This window comes from Hemitrygon akajei, chromosome 19 (genome assembly GCF_048418815.1).
Source record: "Hemitrygon akajei chromosome 19, sHemAka1.3, whole genome shotgun sequence".
NCBI classification, from domain to species: domain Eukaryota; kingdom Metazoa; phylum Chordata; class Chondrichthyes; order Myliobatiformes; family Dasyatidae; genus Hemitrygon; species Hemitrygon akajei.
The window spans coordinates 57,258,222-57,276,846 of NC_133142.1; the positions used below are offsets into that span (position 1 = coordinate 57,258,222).

Genomic DNA, 18,625 nt, shown 5'->3' on the forward strand with positions numbered 1-18,625 from the left:
GACCTCACTCATTAACAAGGCATTTTTGCTCACAGAAAAGCCACTCACTAGATGTTTTTTTTTCATTATTCACATGTTTCTCTGTAAACTCTAGGGACTGTTAAGCGTGAAATTCCCAGGAGATCAGCAGTTTCGAAGATACTCAAATCACCCCATCTGGCACCAACGATCATTCCATGGTCAAAGCCACATTTCCTCCCTATTCTGATGTTTGGTCTGACAAGCAACTGAACCTTTTGACCACATCTGCATGCTTTTAAGCATTGAGTTGCTACCACATGACTGGCTAATTTAGATATTTTCATTAATGTGCAGGTGTACTGGTGTACCTAATAAAGTGGCCACTAAGTGTATCATTAAGGCAACACTCACACAGTGACGGTGGACATCATCTAGTCACTGAAAACCCTTGAGTTTCTTGAGTTTCATTTACTGGAACAAAAATCAAATTACTGGAGGAACTTCTGCTTAGGTAGCATCTGTTGTGGGAAATGGACACATGACAGTTCAGGTCAAGGCAGAGGGCAGGTAGTCAGTATAAAGGAGTGAGCGGAAGAGGCAGAGCAAGGGTTGGCAGATGATAGGTAGATCCAGATGAGGAGGGGAGATTGGAGAGGGTGACGGAGGACGAGAGGTGCTAGCTGGAGACAACAAAGGATGATGGAATCAGGAGGGAAGGTGGGGCATGGAGCCAAATAAGGCAGGGGGCTGGACAGATGGAAACAGTGGGTCCAGGGGACCTGTCAGGAAGACTGTGTGAGTAATGAACAAATAGAGAAGGGGAGAGAAACAGCGTGAGGGGTTCTGGGTGCGGGGTGGGTGTAGAAGGAACTGGATAGATCAGAAGGACAGAGCCATGAATTTCAGGTAATCTGGTCCCCCTCTCTGTTGCTTTTATCTCTGCTCCTGATCTATTCAGTTCTTTCTACACCTCCGCAGCACGTGCCCTCACCCAGCTCCCATTTCACTGCTTCTTTCTCTGGCTCCACCCATGTCCCCATTGCTCCCATCTGTCCTCCTCACCTTGCTAGTTTGGTTCCCTTCCCATCAGATTTCACCATCTTCAACTCTTTGCTGCCTCCACTTATCACCTCCCAGCCTCTATCACAATTCCCAACCTTCCCTCCTCCATCTGCCTTCACTCTCCTTACCTAAATCCACTCAATGCTTGCCAGCTTTTGCTCCACACCACTCCCCTCACCTCTTTTTACTGAATATATTCCCTCTTTTACTCCAGATAAAGGGTTTCAAACTGAAAAGTTCACTGTCCATTTAAGACTCTAAAACCATAAAGTATAGAAGCAGAATTAGGCCCTTTGGCCCATTGAGTTTGCTGCACCATTCCATCATGGCTGATTTATTATCCCTCTCAACCCCATTCGCTGCCTTCTCCCTGTAACCTTTGACACCCTTACTAACCAAAAACCTATCAAGTTCTGCTTTAAATATACCCAATGACTCAGCTGTCTGTGGTAATAAATTCCACAAATTCACCACCCTCTGGATAAAGAAATTCCTCCTCATCTGTCTCCACAGATGCCGCCTGACCTGTTGTATTCCAGATTTCAGCATCTGCAGTCTCTCATGTCTCTTCTTATTCATTGGTCTCTCCTTGGTGTCTCCTTGTCTTAATGACTCCACTGATCAGCCATAAAACTATAAGCAGTTACCAATGACTATTCTTTAAAAAAAACACTTTATTTACATTAATTACAGCAACACGGACTAACTCACAAGTTATCTACTTATTAAAAACTTTTTATACATTGAACATAATATCCAGTTTTGTCACACACATAGTTTGTACCCTGTTCTGGAGGAGTTGTGTGTGACTGGAGGGTGGAACAGGAATGTGAGGGAGGAAGAGTCAGGGAACGTGCAGCAGTGGAGGTTAAGGGCTGATTTTGATCCTCATAGCGATGACGTTGTGGAGTCTACGATCTCTCGCCCATTGCACACAGTCGGTACGTAGTGGACAGCAGAAACTGGAAGGAGAAACATTGATAGGCTTAGCTCAGTGTTAGATGTTTTGTTGGTTATAATGCAATGCAGTCAGGACCAGAAATGTGAGCACAGCAGGCATGTGCTTTGACACTGGGGACACTGTGTCTCTGGTTCCATCACCTACTTTCATGAGGACATCCTTGCATGCTCCTCATTTAACCTGTCCACTCTTGGAACTGGCAGATGAGCTGCTGGAGTAGAGATAACAGGAGTCTCATCTACCCCAAGGAAGTGCCTCAAATGTAGGTTGAATAACTTAAAGAGAGGAGAGGGGGTAGCTACAGGGGGAACAATGGACACCTGAGGACAACAAGGAATGGGGCAAAAATACTAGGTAATGAACCAGATCAGGTAACAGATCTCTTGGTGGGTTAAAATTTTGGAGACAGTGACCACAACCCCCTAAACCTTTAGCATAGCCTTGGACAGGGATAGGAGCAGACAATATGGATTTGTATTTAATTGGGAGAGGATGAATTTTGATGTCATTAGGCAGAAACTAGGGAGTGCAAATTGTAAACACATGTGCTCAGGAAAACGTACAACAGAAATGTGGAGGTTGTTTTGGAAGCGCTTGCATGTGGTTCTGGATTGGTTTGTCCCATTGAGGCAGGGTAAGGATGGTAGGGTGAAGGAACCATGGCTGACAAGTAGAAGAAAACATATTTACAGTAGGTTTAGGAAGCAAAGATCAGACAGGGCTCTTGAGAGTCATAATAACCAGGAAGGAGCTTAAGGGACTTAGGAGAGCTGGAAGGGGAATGAGTAGGCCTTGGTGAGTAGGATTATGGGAAACCCCAAAGCATTCTACATATACATGAAGGACAGGAAGATGACTAGAGTGAGGGTAGGACATCAGAGATAAAAGAGGAAACATGTGCCTGCAGTTGGAGGAGGGAGGAAAGTTCCTTAATAAATACTTTGCTTCAGCCTCTACTAAATTGGAGAAAGACCCATTTTTAAAAGAAATTATATATTCATTGAGATACGGCACAGAATAGGCTGTTCTGGCCCTTCGAGCCACACAGCCCAGCATTTCCCCAATTTAATCCTAGCGTGATCATGGGAAGATTTACAATGACAAATTTACCTACCAACCGGTGCATCTTTGGAGTGTGGGAGGAAACCAGAGCACCCGGAGGAAACCCACGTGGTCATGGGGAAAATGTAAAAGCTCCTTACAGGCAGTGGCGGGAACTGAACCCAGGTTGCCTGTACTGGAAAGTGTTGTACTAACTTTCTGATACAATTTTGACAGTATCAGAAAGGATCCAGCAAGTGTAGATTGAGACAGGTTGTTTTCAGGCAAAGGTAAGCGTTAGGTAAGTGGGAGAAAGCCATTAAAGGTGAACCTTTGAGAGTACAGAGCCTGCATGTTCCTGTCAGAATAAACGGTAAAGATAACGTGCTTAGGGAGCTTTTTGGTTTTGGAGAGATATTGAGTTGCTGATTAAGAAGAAGAAGGAGGTGCATAGCAGGTATAGGCAGGAAAGAACAAATGAGGTGCTTGAGTGTAAGAAATACAAGAGAACACTTAAGAAGGAAACAGGAGGGCTAAAATAATACATGACATTGCTCAAGCAGACAAGGTAAAGGAGAATCCCAAGGGCTTCTGTAGATATATTAAGAGCAAAAAGATAGTAAGGGACAAAATTGATCCTCTTGAAGATCAGAAGTAGTCATTTATGCATGGAGCTGAAAGAGATGGGGCAGACTTTAAATGGATTTTTTGTATCTGTATTTACTTGGGAGACAGGTATAGAGTCCGTAGAAGTGAAGCAAAACAGCAGTGAGTTCAATGCAGATTCCACAGGAGGAAGAAGAGCCTGCTTCTATGCGGTAGTATTCTATGACTATGGCGCTATGATCCTCCAATCATCCGGTACTACTCCTCTGGCCAGCGCACACATGCAAAGATCAATAACAAAGAAATAGCAATCTCTTCCCTCAATTCCTGTAGTAACCTGGGGTATATCCCATCCAGCTCCAGAGACTTAGCTATCCTAACGTGTTTCAAAAAATTCCCATTCTTAATGTCAACAAGTAGCCTGTTTCACGCTGTCCTCACATTCATCGAAACCCCTCTCACTGCTGAACAGAGGCACAGTCATAGAACACCACAGCACAGGAACAGGCCCTTCAGCCCATCTAGTCCATACTGAACTATTAATCTACCTAGTCCTACTGGCCTGCACCTGGACCATAGCCCTCCATACCCCTCCCATCCATGTACCTATTCAAATTTCCCTTAAATGTTGAAATCAAACCCACATCCACCACTTCTGCTGGCTGTTCATTCAACATCCTCTGAGTGAAGAAGTTCCCCTTCCACCCTTAACTCATGACCTCTGGTTCTAGTCTCACCCAACCTCGGTGGTAAAAGCCTGCTTACACTTACCCTATCAATATCTTGATTATTTTATATACATCTATCAAATTTTCCCTCATTCTCATATGCTCTGGAGAATAAAGTCCTAACCTATTCAACCTTTCCCTGTAACTTAGGTCCTCAAGTCCTGGCAATATCTCTGTAAGTTTTCTCTGCACTCTATTGATACCTTTCCTGTAGGTAGGTGACCAGAACTGCACACAATACACCCAATTAGTCCTCACCAATTTCAACATAACATCCCAACTCCTATACTCAGTACTTTGACTTATGAGGGCCAATGTACTAAAAGCTTTATGACCCTATTTGTGTTCCACTTTCAAGGAATTATGGATCTGTATTCCAGATCCCTCTGTTCTATTACACTCCTCAGAGCAATACGACTCACTGTGTAAGTCCTACCCTGTTTTGTTCTCCCACCTCACATTTGTCTGCATTAAATTCCATCCACTATTTTTCAGCCCATTTTTTCAGCTCGTCTAGATCCCTCTGTAAGTGTTAACAGTGTTCCACACTGTCTACTACACTCCAATCTTGGTGTCATCTGCAAACTTGCTGATCCAGTTTACTACATTATCATCCAGATCGTTGATATAGATGACAGACAACAATAGATCCAACACTGATCCCTGCGGCACTCCACTAGTCACAGACGTCCGGTCAGAGAAGCAATCTTCTACTACCACTCTCTGGCTTCTCCTGTGAAGCCAATGTCAAATCTTCATCCTGAATGCCTAGTGAATGAATCTTCTTGACCAACCTTCCATGCAGGACCTTGTCAAAAGGCCTTGCTAAAGGCCATGTAGATAACATCCACTGTCTTGCCTTTATCAACTTCCCTGGTAACGTTCTCAAAAAACTCTATAAGATTGGTTAGACGTGACCTACCATACGCAAAGCCATGTTGACTATTCCTTATCAGTCCATGTCTATCCAAATACTTAGAATACATGCCTTCCAATAACTTATCCATTACTGGTGTTAGCCTTACTGGCCTATAAACTCCCAATTTATTCTTGGAACTTTTCTTAAACAATGGAAGAACATTAACTGTCTTCCAATTTTCCAGCACCTCACCTATTGCAAAGGGCATTTTAAGTATCTCTGCTAAGGGCCCCTACAGTTTCTGCAATAACCTCCCACAAGGTCTGAGGGAACATTTTGTCAGACTCTTGAAATTTATCCACCCTAATTTGGCTCAAGGTAGCAAACACCTCTTCCTCTGTATAGGGTCCATGATCTCACTGCTGCTTGGCATCACTTCTATAGGCTCTGTGGCCTTCTCACAAGTAAATTAAGAAGTGAAATATCCATTTAAGATATCTCCCCCACCCTTCTTCTTTTTCTTAACCAGGCCCTCAATATCTCTTGAAAACCAAAGTTCCCTAAACCTGTTATCCTTGTCTTTTATTCCGACAGGAACATACAAGCTTTGTACTCTCAAAATTTCACTTTTGAAAGCCTCCCACTTACTTTGCTAGAAGACAACCTGTCCCAATCCACACTTGCCAGATCCTCTCTTATACTGTCAAAATTGGCCCTTCTCCAATTCAGAATCTCAACCCGAGGACCATATCTATCCTTTTCCTTGTAATTAACGGCATTATGATCACTAGATACAAAGTGTTAACTGACACAAAATTTTGTTACCTGCCCTGTCTCATTCCCTAATAGGAGATCTACTCTCCACTCTCTCCAATTGGGACCTCTATGTTCTGATTAAGGAAACTTTCCTGAAGACAATTTACAAACTCTATCCCATCCAGCCCATTGAATGTATGGGACTCCCAGTCGATACATGCAAAGTTAAAATCACTAAGTATCACAACTTCATGTCTCTCACAAAAGTCTGCCATCATGCTACAAATTTGCTCCTCTAAATCCTGCTGACTGTTGGCTGATTTATAATATAATCCCATTAACATGGTCATCCCATTCTTATTCCTCATTTCCACCCATAAAGCCTCAGTAGACAAGTTCTCCAGTCTGTCCTGTCCGAGCAGTGCCATGACATTTTCCCTAATTAGCAATGCCACCCTCCTTCTTTAAACTCTTCCGCTCTATCATGTCTAAAACAACCGAACCCTGGAACACCGAGCTGCCAGTTCTGCCCCTCCTCCACCCATCTCACTAATGGCTATAATATCATAATTCCATGTGCTGATCCATGCCCCTAGCTCATCTGCCTTTCCTACAATACTTCTTGCATTGAAATATACATTGTGCTCAACCTTTCAATTCCTGACTTTGTACGTAGGCTTAACAACATCTTTCCCCACAACCACTCCCCTATCTGATCTGACACTCTAGTTCCCATCCCCCTAAGATCAAGTTTAATCCATCCCGTATGGCACTAGCAAATCTTCCCACGAGGATATTAGTCCCCCTCCAGTTCAGGTGCAAAATGTCCCTTCTGTACAGGTTCTATCTTCCCTGGAAGAGAGCACAATAAGCCAAAAATATGAAACCCTTCCTCTTGTGTTCATCTCCTTAGAGAAACATAGAAAACCTACAGCGCAATACAGGCCATTCAGCCCACAAAACTGTGCCGAACATGTCCCTACCTTAGAACAACCTAGGCTTTACCCATAGCCCTCTATTTTTCTAAGCTCCATGTAGCCATCCAGGAGTCCCTTAAAATACCCTATTGTATCCGCCTCCACCATAGCCACCAGCAGCCCATTCCATGCACTCACCACTCTCTGCATAAAAAACTTACTCGGGACATCTCCTCTGAACCTACTTCCAGGCACCTTAAAACTGTGCCCTCTCATGCTAGCCATTTCAGCCCTGGGGAAAAGCCTCTGACTATCCACACGATCAATGCCTCTCATCATCTTATACACCTCTATCAGGTCACCTATCATCCTCTGTTGCTCCAAGGAGAAAAGGCCGAGTTCATTCATCATGTGTTAAACTGCATGATCTTCCTACCTGGGTGACAGATGTTATTCCTTTGTTCAAGAAAGGGAGTAAAGATAACCCTGGCAATTATAGGCCAGTGAGTCTTACTTCAGTTGTAAGCTAACTATTGGAGAGAATTCTTAGGGACAGGATTTACGAGCATTCGGAGAAACATTTGGGATAATCTGCATGGCTTTATGAAAGGGCAGATCATGCCTTATGAGCCTGATTGAATCCTTTAAGGTAGTGACAGAACAAACTGATGAAGATGGAGCAGTAGATGTGATGTATATGGATTTTAGTAATGCTTTCAACAAGGTTCCCCATTCAGAAAGTCAAGGATCCAGGCAAACCTGGCTGAGTGAATTCAGAAATGGCTTGTCCACAGAAGGCAGAGGGTGGCTGTAGATGGACTGTATTCTGCCTGCAAGCCAGTGACCACTGGTGTTCCACACCCCTGCTGTTCATGATTCTTATAAATGACTTGGATGAGGGAGTGGAAGGGTAAGTTAGTAAATGTGCAGATGACTTGATGGTTGATGGTGTTGTGGAATAGTGTAGAAAGTTGTTGTAAGTTACAATGGAACATTGCAGGCTGATAAGTTCAGTCCAGAAGCGTGTTATTGATTCTCTTTGTAAGGTCAGAATGAAAGGCAGATTACAGGATTAATGGTGGGATTCTTAGTAGTGTAGAGAAACAGAGGGATCTTGGGGTTCATGTCCTTTGATCCCTCAAAGTTGTCATGCAAGTTAATAAGGTAGATATGAAATGTGTTGGCATTCATTAGTGAGTCAAGAGTACGAGATAATGTGGCAGCTCTATAAAACCCTGATTAGACCTCACTTGGAATATTAGGTTCAGTTCTGGTCATCTCATTATGGGAAGGATGGGGACGTTTTAGAGATGGTGCAGAGGATGTTTTCCAGAGCACGTCTTAAGAGGATAGGTTGAGTGAGCTAGTGCTTTTCTCTTTGGAAGAAAGGAGGATGAGAGGTGACTTGATGGAGGTATAGATAGATAGAGTGGGCAGCCAGAGCCTTTTTTTCCAGGGTGCAAATGGATAATACCAAAGGGAAATGTATGGTGGGGAGAATGTCAGAGGTAGTCTTTTTACAGAGTGGTGAGCGCATGAAAAGCTCTGCTGTGGGTGGTGGCAGAGGTGGATATATCAGGAAGATTTAAGGGACTCTTAGGTAGATACATGGATGAATGAAAAGTAGAGGGCTATGAGGGAGGGAAGCATTAGATTGATCTTGGAGTAGGTTGGACATTGTAGGCCAAAGGGTCTGCACTGTGCTGCATTGTTGTATGCTTTATGTTCTGTCATGTATGACACTCAAGCAAGTTGTATCATTCACAGCTCAAATAATTACAGGGGGATGTTGATCAGATTAGTAAGTCGGGCAACAAATGGCAAAAGGCTTTCAATTTGAATAAGGGCAAGGTATTGGATTTGGGAAATCAAACCAGGGCAAGAGTTTCACAGTAAAGGGAAGGGCCATGGAGGGACAAGGAGTACTGGTACAGGTCGACAGGGTGGTGAAGAACACATTTAACATGTTGCCCGTCTTCAGTCTGGGCATTGACTACAGTTGAGATGTTACGTTGTGGATGTACAAGACGTTGGTGAGGCTGATCCTAAATTATTGTGTCACACTGTTATGAGAATGTTGCCAGGGCTCTACGGCCCAAGTTATCAGGAGAGATCAGGCAGGCTACAACTTTACTGCTTGGAGCACAGGGTCATCTCAAAGAGGTGAATATAATCATGAGGGGCATAGATAGGGCGAATATGCACTGTCTTTCTTTTTCCACGGAAAGCAAATCAAATCCCAGAGGGCTTCGGTTTTAGGAGAAAGATTTTAAAAGGACCTGAAAGATCATTTCTTCATAAAGCAATCTATGGTAAGGGCTGCCTGAAGGAAGTAGACACAGGTACAATAACAGCATTTAAATGATATTTGCGCAGGTACATAGATAGGAAAGGATAAAAGGATATGGGCCAAACATGGGCGAACAGGAAAAGCTTAGCTGGTTATCTCGGTCAGCTTTTTGCCATGCTCTGATACTCTCTGACTCTATATGAGGGCTTTAAGCACATGCTGCTCTCCTCACTCCCCTCTTGGCCAAACTCCATGATGAGGGCACATCAGAGAGCAAATTACTCACCATGGGAGTGGACGGTTCCTGGGCCAGTCACGCTGAAACGGCTGGTTGCCACCCGGTGAGTGACCACGTTTTTCTGGGGCTGGAAGAGGATAATATGGATCTTGGGAGCAAACAGGCAGCCCAACACAACGGAGCCACTCAGACTGACAGAGATGCACATGGTGGTGGTCTGGACCTGTGAGGCGAGAGGAGACAGCGTCAGATTGTTAAAAGCATCCGTCCCTTTTCAAAGCTGCCTACTGATTGCACGAGACATGAGTAAAACAGAAACTGCTGGAGGAACTCAGCAGGTCAGGCAGAATTTCCCTCCACAGTTGACCCTTAATGATCACAGGGCAGACCTGGTCTCCAGCCCTGGTTGTGTGGATGGGCAGGGAAAATTTTCTGAAAGGTACACCAATAGTTCTCAGTGTTTTTCTCCCTACTAACCCCACCATCTCATTTAAACAGTCTTTTATTTAATTTGCTGTGTACTGGGGTCTGTTGGATTGGAGTGTAGAATTGTTATTTTTACAGTTTACCTTTCCTATGCTTGTTTATATTTTATATAATCACCTATATACATGTCCAATAAAATTTCCAGTAATTGCAGTACAGTTGCTTCAGTATTTATCCAGAAACTCCATACTTTTCAGTAGCAGATATCACGATACTTGAATCTGGTGATTTTATAAGTTATCACTGGAATTTTGTTATCTCTAGTCTGAATACATGAATCTGATCCCGTGGTTGTCCTTCTCCTACCTGCACACAGGCAGAGGCTAAAGAGCAAAGCTCCAGAGATCAGGACAACAGAGAGCACTCACGGGAGGCAGAGGAGTGGCTGCGGGGTTGCTTTGAGTCAGTGGACTGGGTCGTGTTCAATCTGTGGATCTGAATGAATACACCACGGTTGACACTGACTTTATTATTCCATACCTTCTCACAACTTTTTAGGGTCCAATTTGACCCAAATCCCCTTACCGCATTGTTTGGTATTATTGCAAATGAAGATATAACTTTAAATACTCCTAACCTACAGGTTTTAGTTTTGACCTCTCTTTTAGCAAGGAGAGCAATCTTGCAATCTCAAGACCGAAAAGCTGATGATTGATTCCTAGGGGAGGAAATCAGAGGTCCATAAGCCAGTCCTCATTGGAGAACTGGATGTGAAGAGGGTTAGTAACTTTCAAATCCTCAGTGTTATTATTTCAGAGAACCTGTCCTGAGCCCAGCATGTAAGCGCAATTATGATAAAAGCACGGCAGCACCTCTATTGCCTTAGGAGTTTGCGAAGATTTGGCATGACATCTAAAACTTTGACAATCTTCTATAGATGTGCAGTGGAGTGGAGTATAGTGACTGGCTTTATCACAGCCTGGTTTGGAAACACCAGTGCCCTTACATGGAAAATCCTACAAAAAAATAGTGGATATGGCTCAGTCCATCACGGGTAAAACCCTCCCCACCAATGAGCACATCTGCACAAAACATTGTAGGAAAGCAGTGTCCATTATCACCACTACCCAAAACATGCTTTCTTCTCGCTGCTGCCAAGAAGGTGGTACAGGAGCCTCAGGTTCAGGAACAGTTATTTCCCCTCAATCATTAGGCTCTTGAGCCAAAGGGGATAACTTCACTCAACTTCACTCGCCCCATCACTGAAATATTCCCACACCTATGGCCGCACTTTCAAAGACCCTTCGTCTCACGTTCTTGATATTTATTTATTTATCTATTTATTAATTAATTCTTTCTTTCTTTTTGTATTTGCACAATTTGTTGTCTTTTGCACACTGGTTGAACACCAAAGTTGGTGTGGTGTTTTACTAATTCCATTATAGTTATTATTCCATTATGCATTCATTGTGTATGCTCACAAGAAAATGAATCTCAGGATTGTATATGGTGACATATATTTACATTGAACTTTAAACTTGTGGCTTCTCTTTGTTATCTCAGCTTTCTCTTGTTCATCATTTGCTCTTGTAACAGTTAATAAAATGGCCATAAGGAATAAGTTTTGTGCCTCATTCTTGACTTTCAAAGAACGTTTTGACAGTAAAAATATCAGGATTCCACGGGACTGTCAAATAGACTACAGCATTACCATAATGCGTCAGTGCCCACTCTTAACAGGTCATTATGTGCCTGTGGATGTGAAAGGCATTTAGCAGAAACCGGCAGTGGTTATTGTTTAACCTTCTCCTTGTCCTGTGTGCCTGGGCCTTCAGCATATTGCCAAGGCAGCTGCGGAACACCAGCGTTGCCAATGATGCCCCACGCAAGTACAAGAAAAGACAAACCTGAGTTCTTTTACCTCTTTTACCCTGAAGTCAGAAACACAGAGTTGGTCTTGTGATGCAAGAAAACGTAAAGCAAGTGTTGCCAGCAAACCCTACTGAAAATCAAAGGCTGCAGGTGCCAGAAGCTGCTGCAAACAACCAGCAAGTCCGATCAAAAATAACCTACTGGAAGACCTCAGAAGATCAGGCAACATCCTCCTGTTAGAATGTTTGAGGTCACTTATTTTTTATTCTTACTTCTCGTTTAATATTTGTATATCTGTTTGTTTTTAATGCTATTGTGACACTGTAATTCCCTTTGGGATCATATCTATCTGAGGGATGGTTTATGTTTGGAAACAAGACCCAGTATATGGACTTTCCTCTTGTCCCTCCATTAGCTCAGCTTCTCTTTCTACAGCTGCTGCCTGACCTGCTGTTTACAGCATTTTGAGCAAAAACTATTCAATGATCATAAAAGAATGAGATCAAAGAAAAGCGATCTCTGATAACTAGAGAAATGCAGGTTGATTTTAAATGGTAGTTAAATTGGGGTCAATGTGCAAAGTTGCTGTAGTGTTTGATGTTCCCTGTTGTTGAGTTTGATGTTCTGTGCTGTAGAGTTTGATGTTCTATGCTGTAGTATTTGATGTTCTGTGCTGTAGAGTTTCATGTTCTCTGCTGTTGAGTTTGATGTTCTGTGCTGTAGTATTTGATGTTCTGTGCTGTAGAGTTTGATGTTCTGTGCTGTAGTGTTTGATGTTCTATGCTGTAGTATTTGATGTTCTGTGCTGTTGAGTTTGATGTTCTCTGCTGTTGAGTTTGATGTTCTGTGCTGTAGTATTTGATGTTCTGTGCTGTTGAGTTTGATGTTCTGTGCTGTAGTATTTGATGTTCTGTGCTGTAGTATTTGATGTTCTGTGCTGTTGAGTTTGATGTTCTGTGCTGTAGAGTTTCATGTTCCCTGCTGTTGAGTTTGATGTTCTGTGCTGTAGAGTTTGTTCTGTGTTGTAGTGTTTGATGTTCTGTGCTGTAGAGTCTGATGTTCTGTGCTGTAGAGTTTGATGTTCTGTGTTGTAGTGTTTGATGTTCTGTGCTGTTGAGTTTGATGTTCTGTGATGTAGAGTTTCATGTTCCCTGCTGTTGAGTTTGATGTTCTGTGCTGTAGAGTTTGATGTTCTGTGTTGTAGTATTTGATGTTCTGTGCTGTAGTATTTGATGTTCTGTGCTGTAGTGTTTGATGTTCTGTGAAGTAGAGTTTCATGTTCCCTGCTGTTGAGTTTGATGTTCTGTGCTGTAGTATTTGATGTTCTGTGCTGTAGAGTTTGATGTTCTGTGCTGTATTGTTTGATGTTCTGTGAAGTAGAGTTTCATGTTCCCTGCTGTTGAGATTGATGTTCTGTGATGTAGTGTTTGATGTTCTGTGATGTAGAGTTTGATGTTCTGTGCTGTAGAGTTTCATGTTCCCTGCTGTTGAGTTTAATGTTCTGTGCTGTAGAGTTTGATGTTCCCTGCTGTTGAGTTTGATGTTCTGTGATGTAGTATTTGATGTTCCCTGCTGTTGAGTTTGATGTTCTGTGATGTAGAGTTTGATGTTCCCTGCTGTTGAGTTTGATGTTCTGTGATGTAGAGTTTGATGTTCCCTACTGTTGAGTTTGATGTTCTGTGATGTAGAGTTTCATGTTCCCTGCTGTTGAGTTTGATGTTCTGTGTTGTAGTATTTGATGTTCCCTGCTGTAGTGTTTGATGTTCTGTGCTGTTGAGTTTGATGTTCTGTGCTGTAGAGTTTCATGTTCCCTGCTGTTGAGTTTGATGTTCTGTGCTGTAGAGTTTGTTCTGTGTTGTAGTGTTTGATGATCTGTGCTGTAGAGTTTGATGTTCTGTGCTGTAGAGTTTGATGTTCTGTTTTGTAGTGTTTGATGTTCTGTGTTGTAGAGTTTGATGTTCTGTGATGTAGAGTTTGATGTTCTGTGCTGTAGAGTTTCATGTTCCCTGCTGTTGAGTTTGATGTTCTGTGCTGTAGAGTTTGTTCTGTGTTGTAGTGTTTGATGTTCTGTGCTGTAGAGTTTGATGTTCTGTGCTGTAGAGTTTGATGTTCTGTGATGTAGAGTTTGATGTTCTGTGCTGTAGAGTTTGATGTTCCCTGCTGTTGAGTTTGATGTTCTGTGATGTAGAGTTTGATGTTCCCTGCTGTTGAGTTTGATGTTCTGTGATGTAGAGTTTGATGTTCCCTGCTGTTGAATTTGATGTTCTGTGCTGTTGAGTTTGATGTTCTGTGCTTTAGTATTTGATGTACTGTGCTGTAGAGTTTGATGTTCCCTGCTGTTGAGTTTGATGTTCTGTGATGTAGAGTTTCATGTTCCCTGCTGTTGAGTTTGATGTTCTGTGCTGTAGTATTTGATGTTCTGTGCTGTAGAGTTTGATGTTCTGTGCTGTAGTATTTGATGTTCTGTGCTGTAGTGTTTGATGTTCTGTGAAGTAGAGTTTCATGTTCCCTGCTGTTGAGTTTGATGTTCTGTGATGTAGTGTTTGATGTTCTGTGATGTAGAGTTTGATGTTCTGTGATGTAGAGTTTGATGTTCTGTGCTGTAGAGTTTCATGTTCCCTGCTGTTGAGTTTGATGTTCTGTGATGTAGTGTTTGATTTTCTGTGATGTAGTTTGCTGTTTCCTGCTGTAGAGTTTGATGTTCTGTGTTGTAGTGTTTGATGTTCTGTGTTGTTGAGTTTGATGTTCTGTGATGTCGAGTTTCATGTTCCCTGCTGTTGAGTTTGATGTTCTGTGATGTAGAGTTTGATGTTCTGTGATGTAGTGTTTGATGTTCTGTGATGTAGCGTTTGATGTTCTGTGCTGTAGAGTTTGATGTTCTGTGAAGTAGAGTTTCATGTTCCCTGCTGTTGAGTTTGATGTTCGGTGCTGTAGTATTTGATGTTCTGTGCTGTAGAGTTTGATGTTCTGTGATGTAGTATTTGATGTTCTGTGCTGTATTGTTTGATGTTCTGTGAAGTAGAGTTTCATGTTCCCTGCTGTTGAGTTTGATGTTCTGTGATGTAGAGTTTGATGTTCCCTGCTGTTGAGTTTGATGTTCTGTGATGTAGAGTTTGATGTTCCCTGCTGTTGAGTTTGATGTTCTGTGATGTAGAGTTTGATGTTCCCTGCTGTTGAGTTTGATGTTCTGTGATGTAGAGTTTGATGTTCCCTGCTGTTGAATTTGATGTTCTGTGCTGTTGAGTTTGATGTTCTGTGCTTTAGTATTTGATGTACTGTGCTGTAGAGTTTGATGTTCCCTGCTGTTGAGTTTGATGTTCTGTGATGTAGAGTTTCATGTTCCCTGCTGTTGAGTTTGATGTTCTGTGCTGTAGTATTTGATGTTCTGTGCTGTAGAGTTTGATGTTCTGTGCTGTAGTATTTGATGTTCTGTGCTGTAGTGTTTGATGTTCTGTGAAGTAGAGTTTCATGTTCCCTGCTGTTGAGTTTGATGTTCTGTGATGTAGTGTTTGATGTTCTGTGATGTAGAGTTTGATGTTCTGTGATGTAGAGTTTGATGTTCTGTGCTGTAGAGTTTCATGTTCCCTGCTGTTGAGTTTGATGTTCTGTGATGTAGTGTTTGATTTTCTGTGATGTAGTTTGCTGTTTCCTGCTGTAGAGTTTGATGTTCTGTGTTGTAGTGTTTGATGTTCTGTGTTGTTGAGTTTGATGTTCTGTGATGTCGAGTTTCATGTTCCCTGCTGTTGAGTTTGATGTTCTGTGATGTAGAGTTTGATGTTCTGTGATGTAGTGTTTGATGTTCTGTGATGTAGCGTTTGATGTTCTGTGCTGTAGAGTTTGATGTTCTGTGAAGTAGAGTTTCATGTTCCCTGCTGTTGAGTTTGATGTTCGGTGCTGTAGTATTTGATGTTCTGTGCTGTAGAGTTTGATGTTCTGTGATGTAGTATTTGATGTTCTGTGCTGTATTGTTTGATGTTCTGTGAAGTAGAGTTTCATGTTCCCTGCTGTTGAGTTTGATGTTCTGTGATGTAGTGTTTGATGTTCTGTGATGTAGAGTTTGATGTTCTGTGCTGTAGTATTTGATGTTCTGTGCTGTAGAGTTTGATGTTCTGTGCTGTAGTATTTGATGTTCTGTGCTGTATTGTTTGATGTTCTGTTAAGTAGAGTTTCATGTTCCCTGCTGTTGAGTTTGATGTTCTGTGCTGTAGAGTTTGTTCTGTGTTGTAGTGTTTGATGTTCTGTGCTGTAGAGTTTGATGTTCTGTGTTGTAGTATTTGATGTTCTGTGCTGTAGTGTTTGATGTTCTGTGAAGTAGAGTTTCATGTTCCCTGCTGTTGAGTTTGATGTTCTGTGATGTAGTGTTTGATGTTCTGTGATGTAGAGTTTGATGTTCTGTGCTGTAGAGTTTCATGTTCCCTGCTGTTGAGTTTGATGTTCTGTGCTGTAGAGTTTCATGTTCCCTGCTGTTGAGTTTGATGTTCTGTGCTGTAGTATTTGATGTTCTGTGCTCTAGAGTTTGATGTTCCCTGCTGTAGTGTTTGATGTTCTGTGCTGTTGAGTTTGATGTTCTGTGCTGTAGAGTTTGTTCTGTGTTGTAGTGTTTGATGTTCTGTGCTGTAGAGTTTGATGTTCTGTGCTGTAGAGTTTGTTCTGTGTTGTAGTGTTTGATGTTCTGTGCTGTAGAGTTTGATGTTCTGTGCTGTAGAGTTTGATGTTCCCTGCTGTTGAGTTTGATGTTCTGTGATGTAGAGTTTGATGTTCCCTGCTGTTGAGTTTGATGTTCTGTGATGTAGAGTTTGATGTTCTGTGATGTAGAGTTCCATGTTCCCTGCTGTTGAGTTTGATGTTCTGTGATGTAGTGTTTGATGTTCTGTGATGTAGAGTTTGCTGTTCCCTGCTGTTGAGTTTGATGTTCTGTGATGTAGAGTTTGATGTTCTGTGATGTAGTGTTTGCTGTTCCCTGCTGTTGAGTTTGATGTTCTGTGATGTAGTGTTTGCTGTTCCCTGCTGTTGAGTTTGATGTTCTGTGATGTAGTGTTTGCTGTTCCCTGCTGTTGAGTTTGATGTTCTGTGATGTAGAGTTTGATGTTCTGTGATGTAGAGTTTGATGTTCTGTGATGTAGTGTTTGCTGTTCCCTGCTGTTGAGTTTGATGTTCTGTGATGTAGAGTTTGATGTTCTGTGATGTAGAGTTTGATGTTCTGTGATGTAGAGTTTGATGTTCTGTGATGTAGTGTTTGATGTTCTGTGCTGTTGAGTTTGATGTTCTGTGATGTAGAGTTTGATGTTCTGTGCTGTTGAGTTTGATGTTCTGTGATGTAGTGTTTGCTGTTCCATGCTCTATCCTCGGTGTACTATGTTCTGTGAGTGCCCGACTTACCCTGTAGTCACTGGAGGTGACATAGAAGATTGGCAGGAAGGCCAGCCAGATGATGCAGGTGGTGTACATGGTGAACCCGATGAACTTAGCCTCGTTGAAGTTCTCAGGACACTTCCTGGTTTTGAATGCGTACACGGTGCAGAGCACGATGAGGATGACGGTGTAGGTCAGGGAGGTCAGCATGCTCGACTCCTTGCTGTTGCACTTGAGGGTCACAACATCCCTCTTGTCAGGCGTGGTCTCCTTCCTGGTGCCGGGCACTTCCAGCAGCAGCCAGACAGTAACCACGACCAGCTGGCAGGAGATGAGGCCCAGGCAGATGGCTACCTGCGAGCTGGGGTTGATACAGCGCGGCCTCTGCGTCCCGTCCTTTACACCGTTGAAGATCCTCGCAATGCGGTTGGTCTTGGTCAGCAGGGCCGAGTAGCAGACCGCAAAGGAGGATCCGAGCCCCAAGCGACGCAGGGTGCAGACGGCCGTCGAGGGCTTGGCGATGAAGACCAGGGTCATGCTGTAGCACATGAGGACCCCAAAGAGGAGGATGTAACAGAGCTCCCGGCCTGACGCCTTCACCACAGGCGTGTCATTGTTTTTGATGAAGATCACGAAGACCGCGATGGTACAAGCGAAGCCCAGGCAGGAGATGGTGAGGGGGCCGATGGCCCAGGCGTCCTCCCATTTGATGTACTCCTCGGGAAGGTCATAGCAGGCACTGAGGTCCTCGGTGGGCCAGCGACCAGGCCCACAGTCCACACACGTGAACTCATCATAGAGGTACTCGTAGGGGTGGCAGGCAATGCAGAGCCAGCAGCAGACGTCGCCTGGTTGCATGCTCTTCGCTTCGTTCTTGGCGCAGGGGTCACTGCACTGGGAGGTTGGAATGGACGCATTCGCCCACGGGATCAGGCCGGTGTTCAGCGTCAGGCCTTCGTCCCAGTAGCCAACTTTCTGGTAGGTGTACCGCCCGCCTCTGTTCTGGAAATTGAAGATGTTGTAGCGGCCAATTCCGTCTCCATACGCGTCGAATCGGATTTCACTGTGGGTGTCGTGAGGTCTGAATGGAGCTGTGGGAACAGAGAAGAGGGCATCTTAGAGAAAGTAAACCGGTGGGGAGACTGGATCAGAACTGGAGAAACAGGCGGTTTGTGAGCTAGTCCTTTACAGGAAAGATGTTGAGGCTTAGGAGTGGGTGCAGAAGAGATTCTCCAGGGTGCCATCCTGATTAGAGGGCATGAGATTACACCAAATTTTCTCTGGAGCAGAAGCTCTGAGGGGAGACTTGATAGAAGCTTATCAGATTTTGAGAGGCAAAGACAGAATCTTACGGTGTGTGTGTTAGGGGAGGAGCTGAAAGGAGATGTGCGAAACAGGATTTTAGGTGCCTGGAACGGACTGATGGAAGGAGATAACAGGGTGTTTATGACAGAGTATGTTGGGAATGGAGATTGAGATTTAGATGAGCTTTATGTGTTAAATGTATATTGAAACATACAGTGAAATATCTTGTTTCCAACAACTCAGGTCGGTAA

The 18,625-nt window shown here is 43.2% G+C and overlaps 1 protein-coding gene across 2 annotated transcripts in view; it reads right to left on the bottom strand.

Annotated features, from left to right (window-relative positions):
* Positions 1 to 1,677: 1,677 nt before the first annotated feature.
* The window catches only part of LOC140741953 (metabotropic glutamate receptor 2-like), a 63,683-nt gene continuing 46,735 nt past the window's right edge, over positions 1,678 to 18,625 (bottom strand). For both annotated transcript variants that reach the window (XM_073072563.1, XM_073072562.1), the window contains 3 exons: positions 17,097 to 18,160; positions 9,468 to 9,642; positions 1,678 to 1,985 (listed from right to left, as the gene is read on the bottom strand). In XM_073072563.1, the coding sequence (XP_072928664.1) occupies positions 1,912 to 1,985; positions 9,468 to 9,642; positions 17,097 to 18,160 (1,313 nt within the window). In that variant the 3' untranslated portion in view covers positions 1,678 to 1,911. The remainder of the gene's footprint in view (positions 1,986 to 9,467; positions 9,643 to 17,096; positions 18,161 to 18,625) is intronic.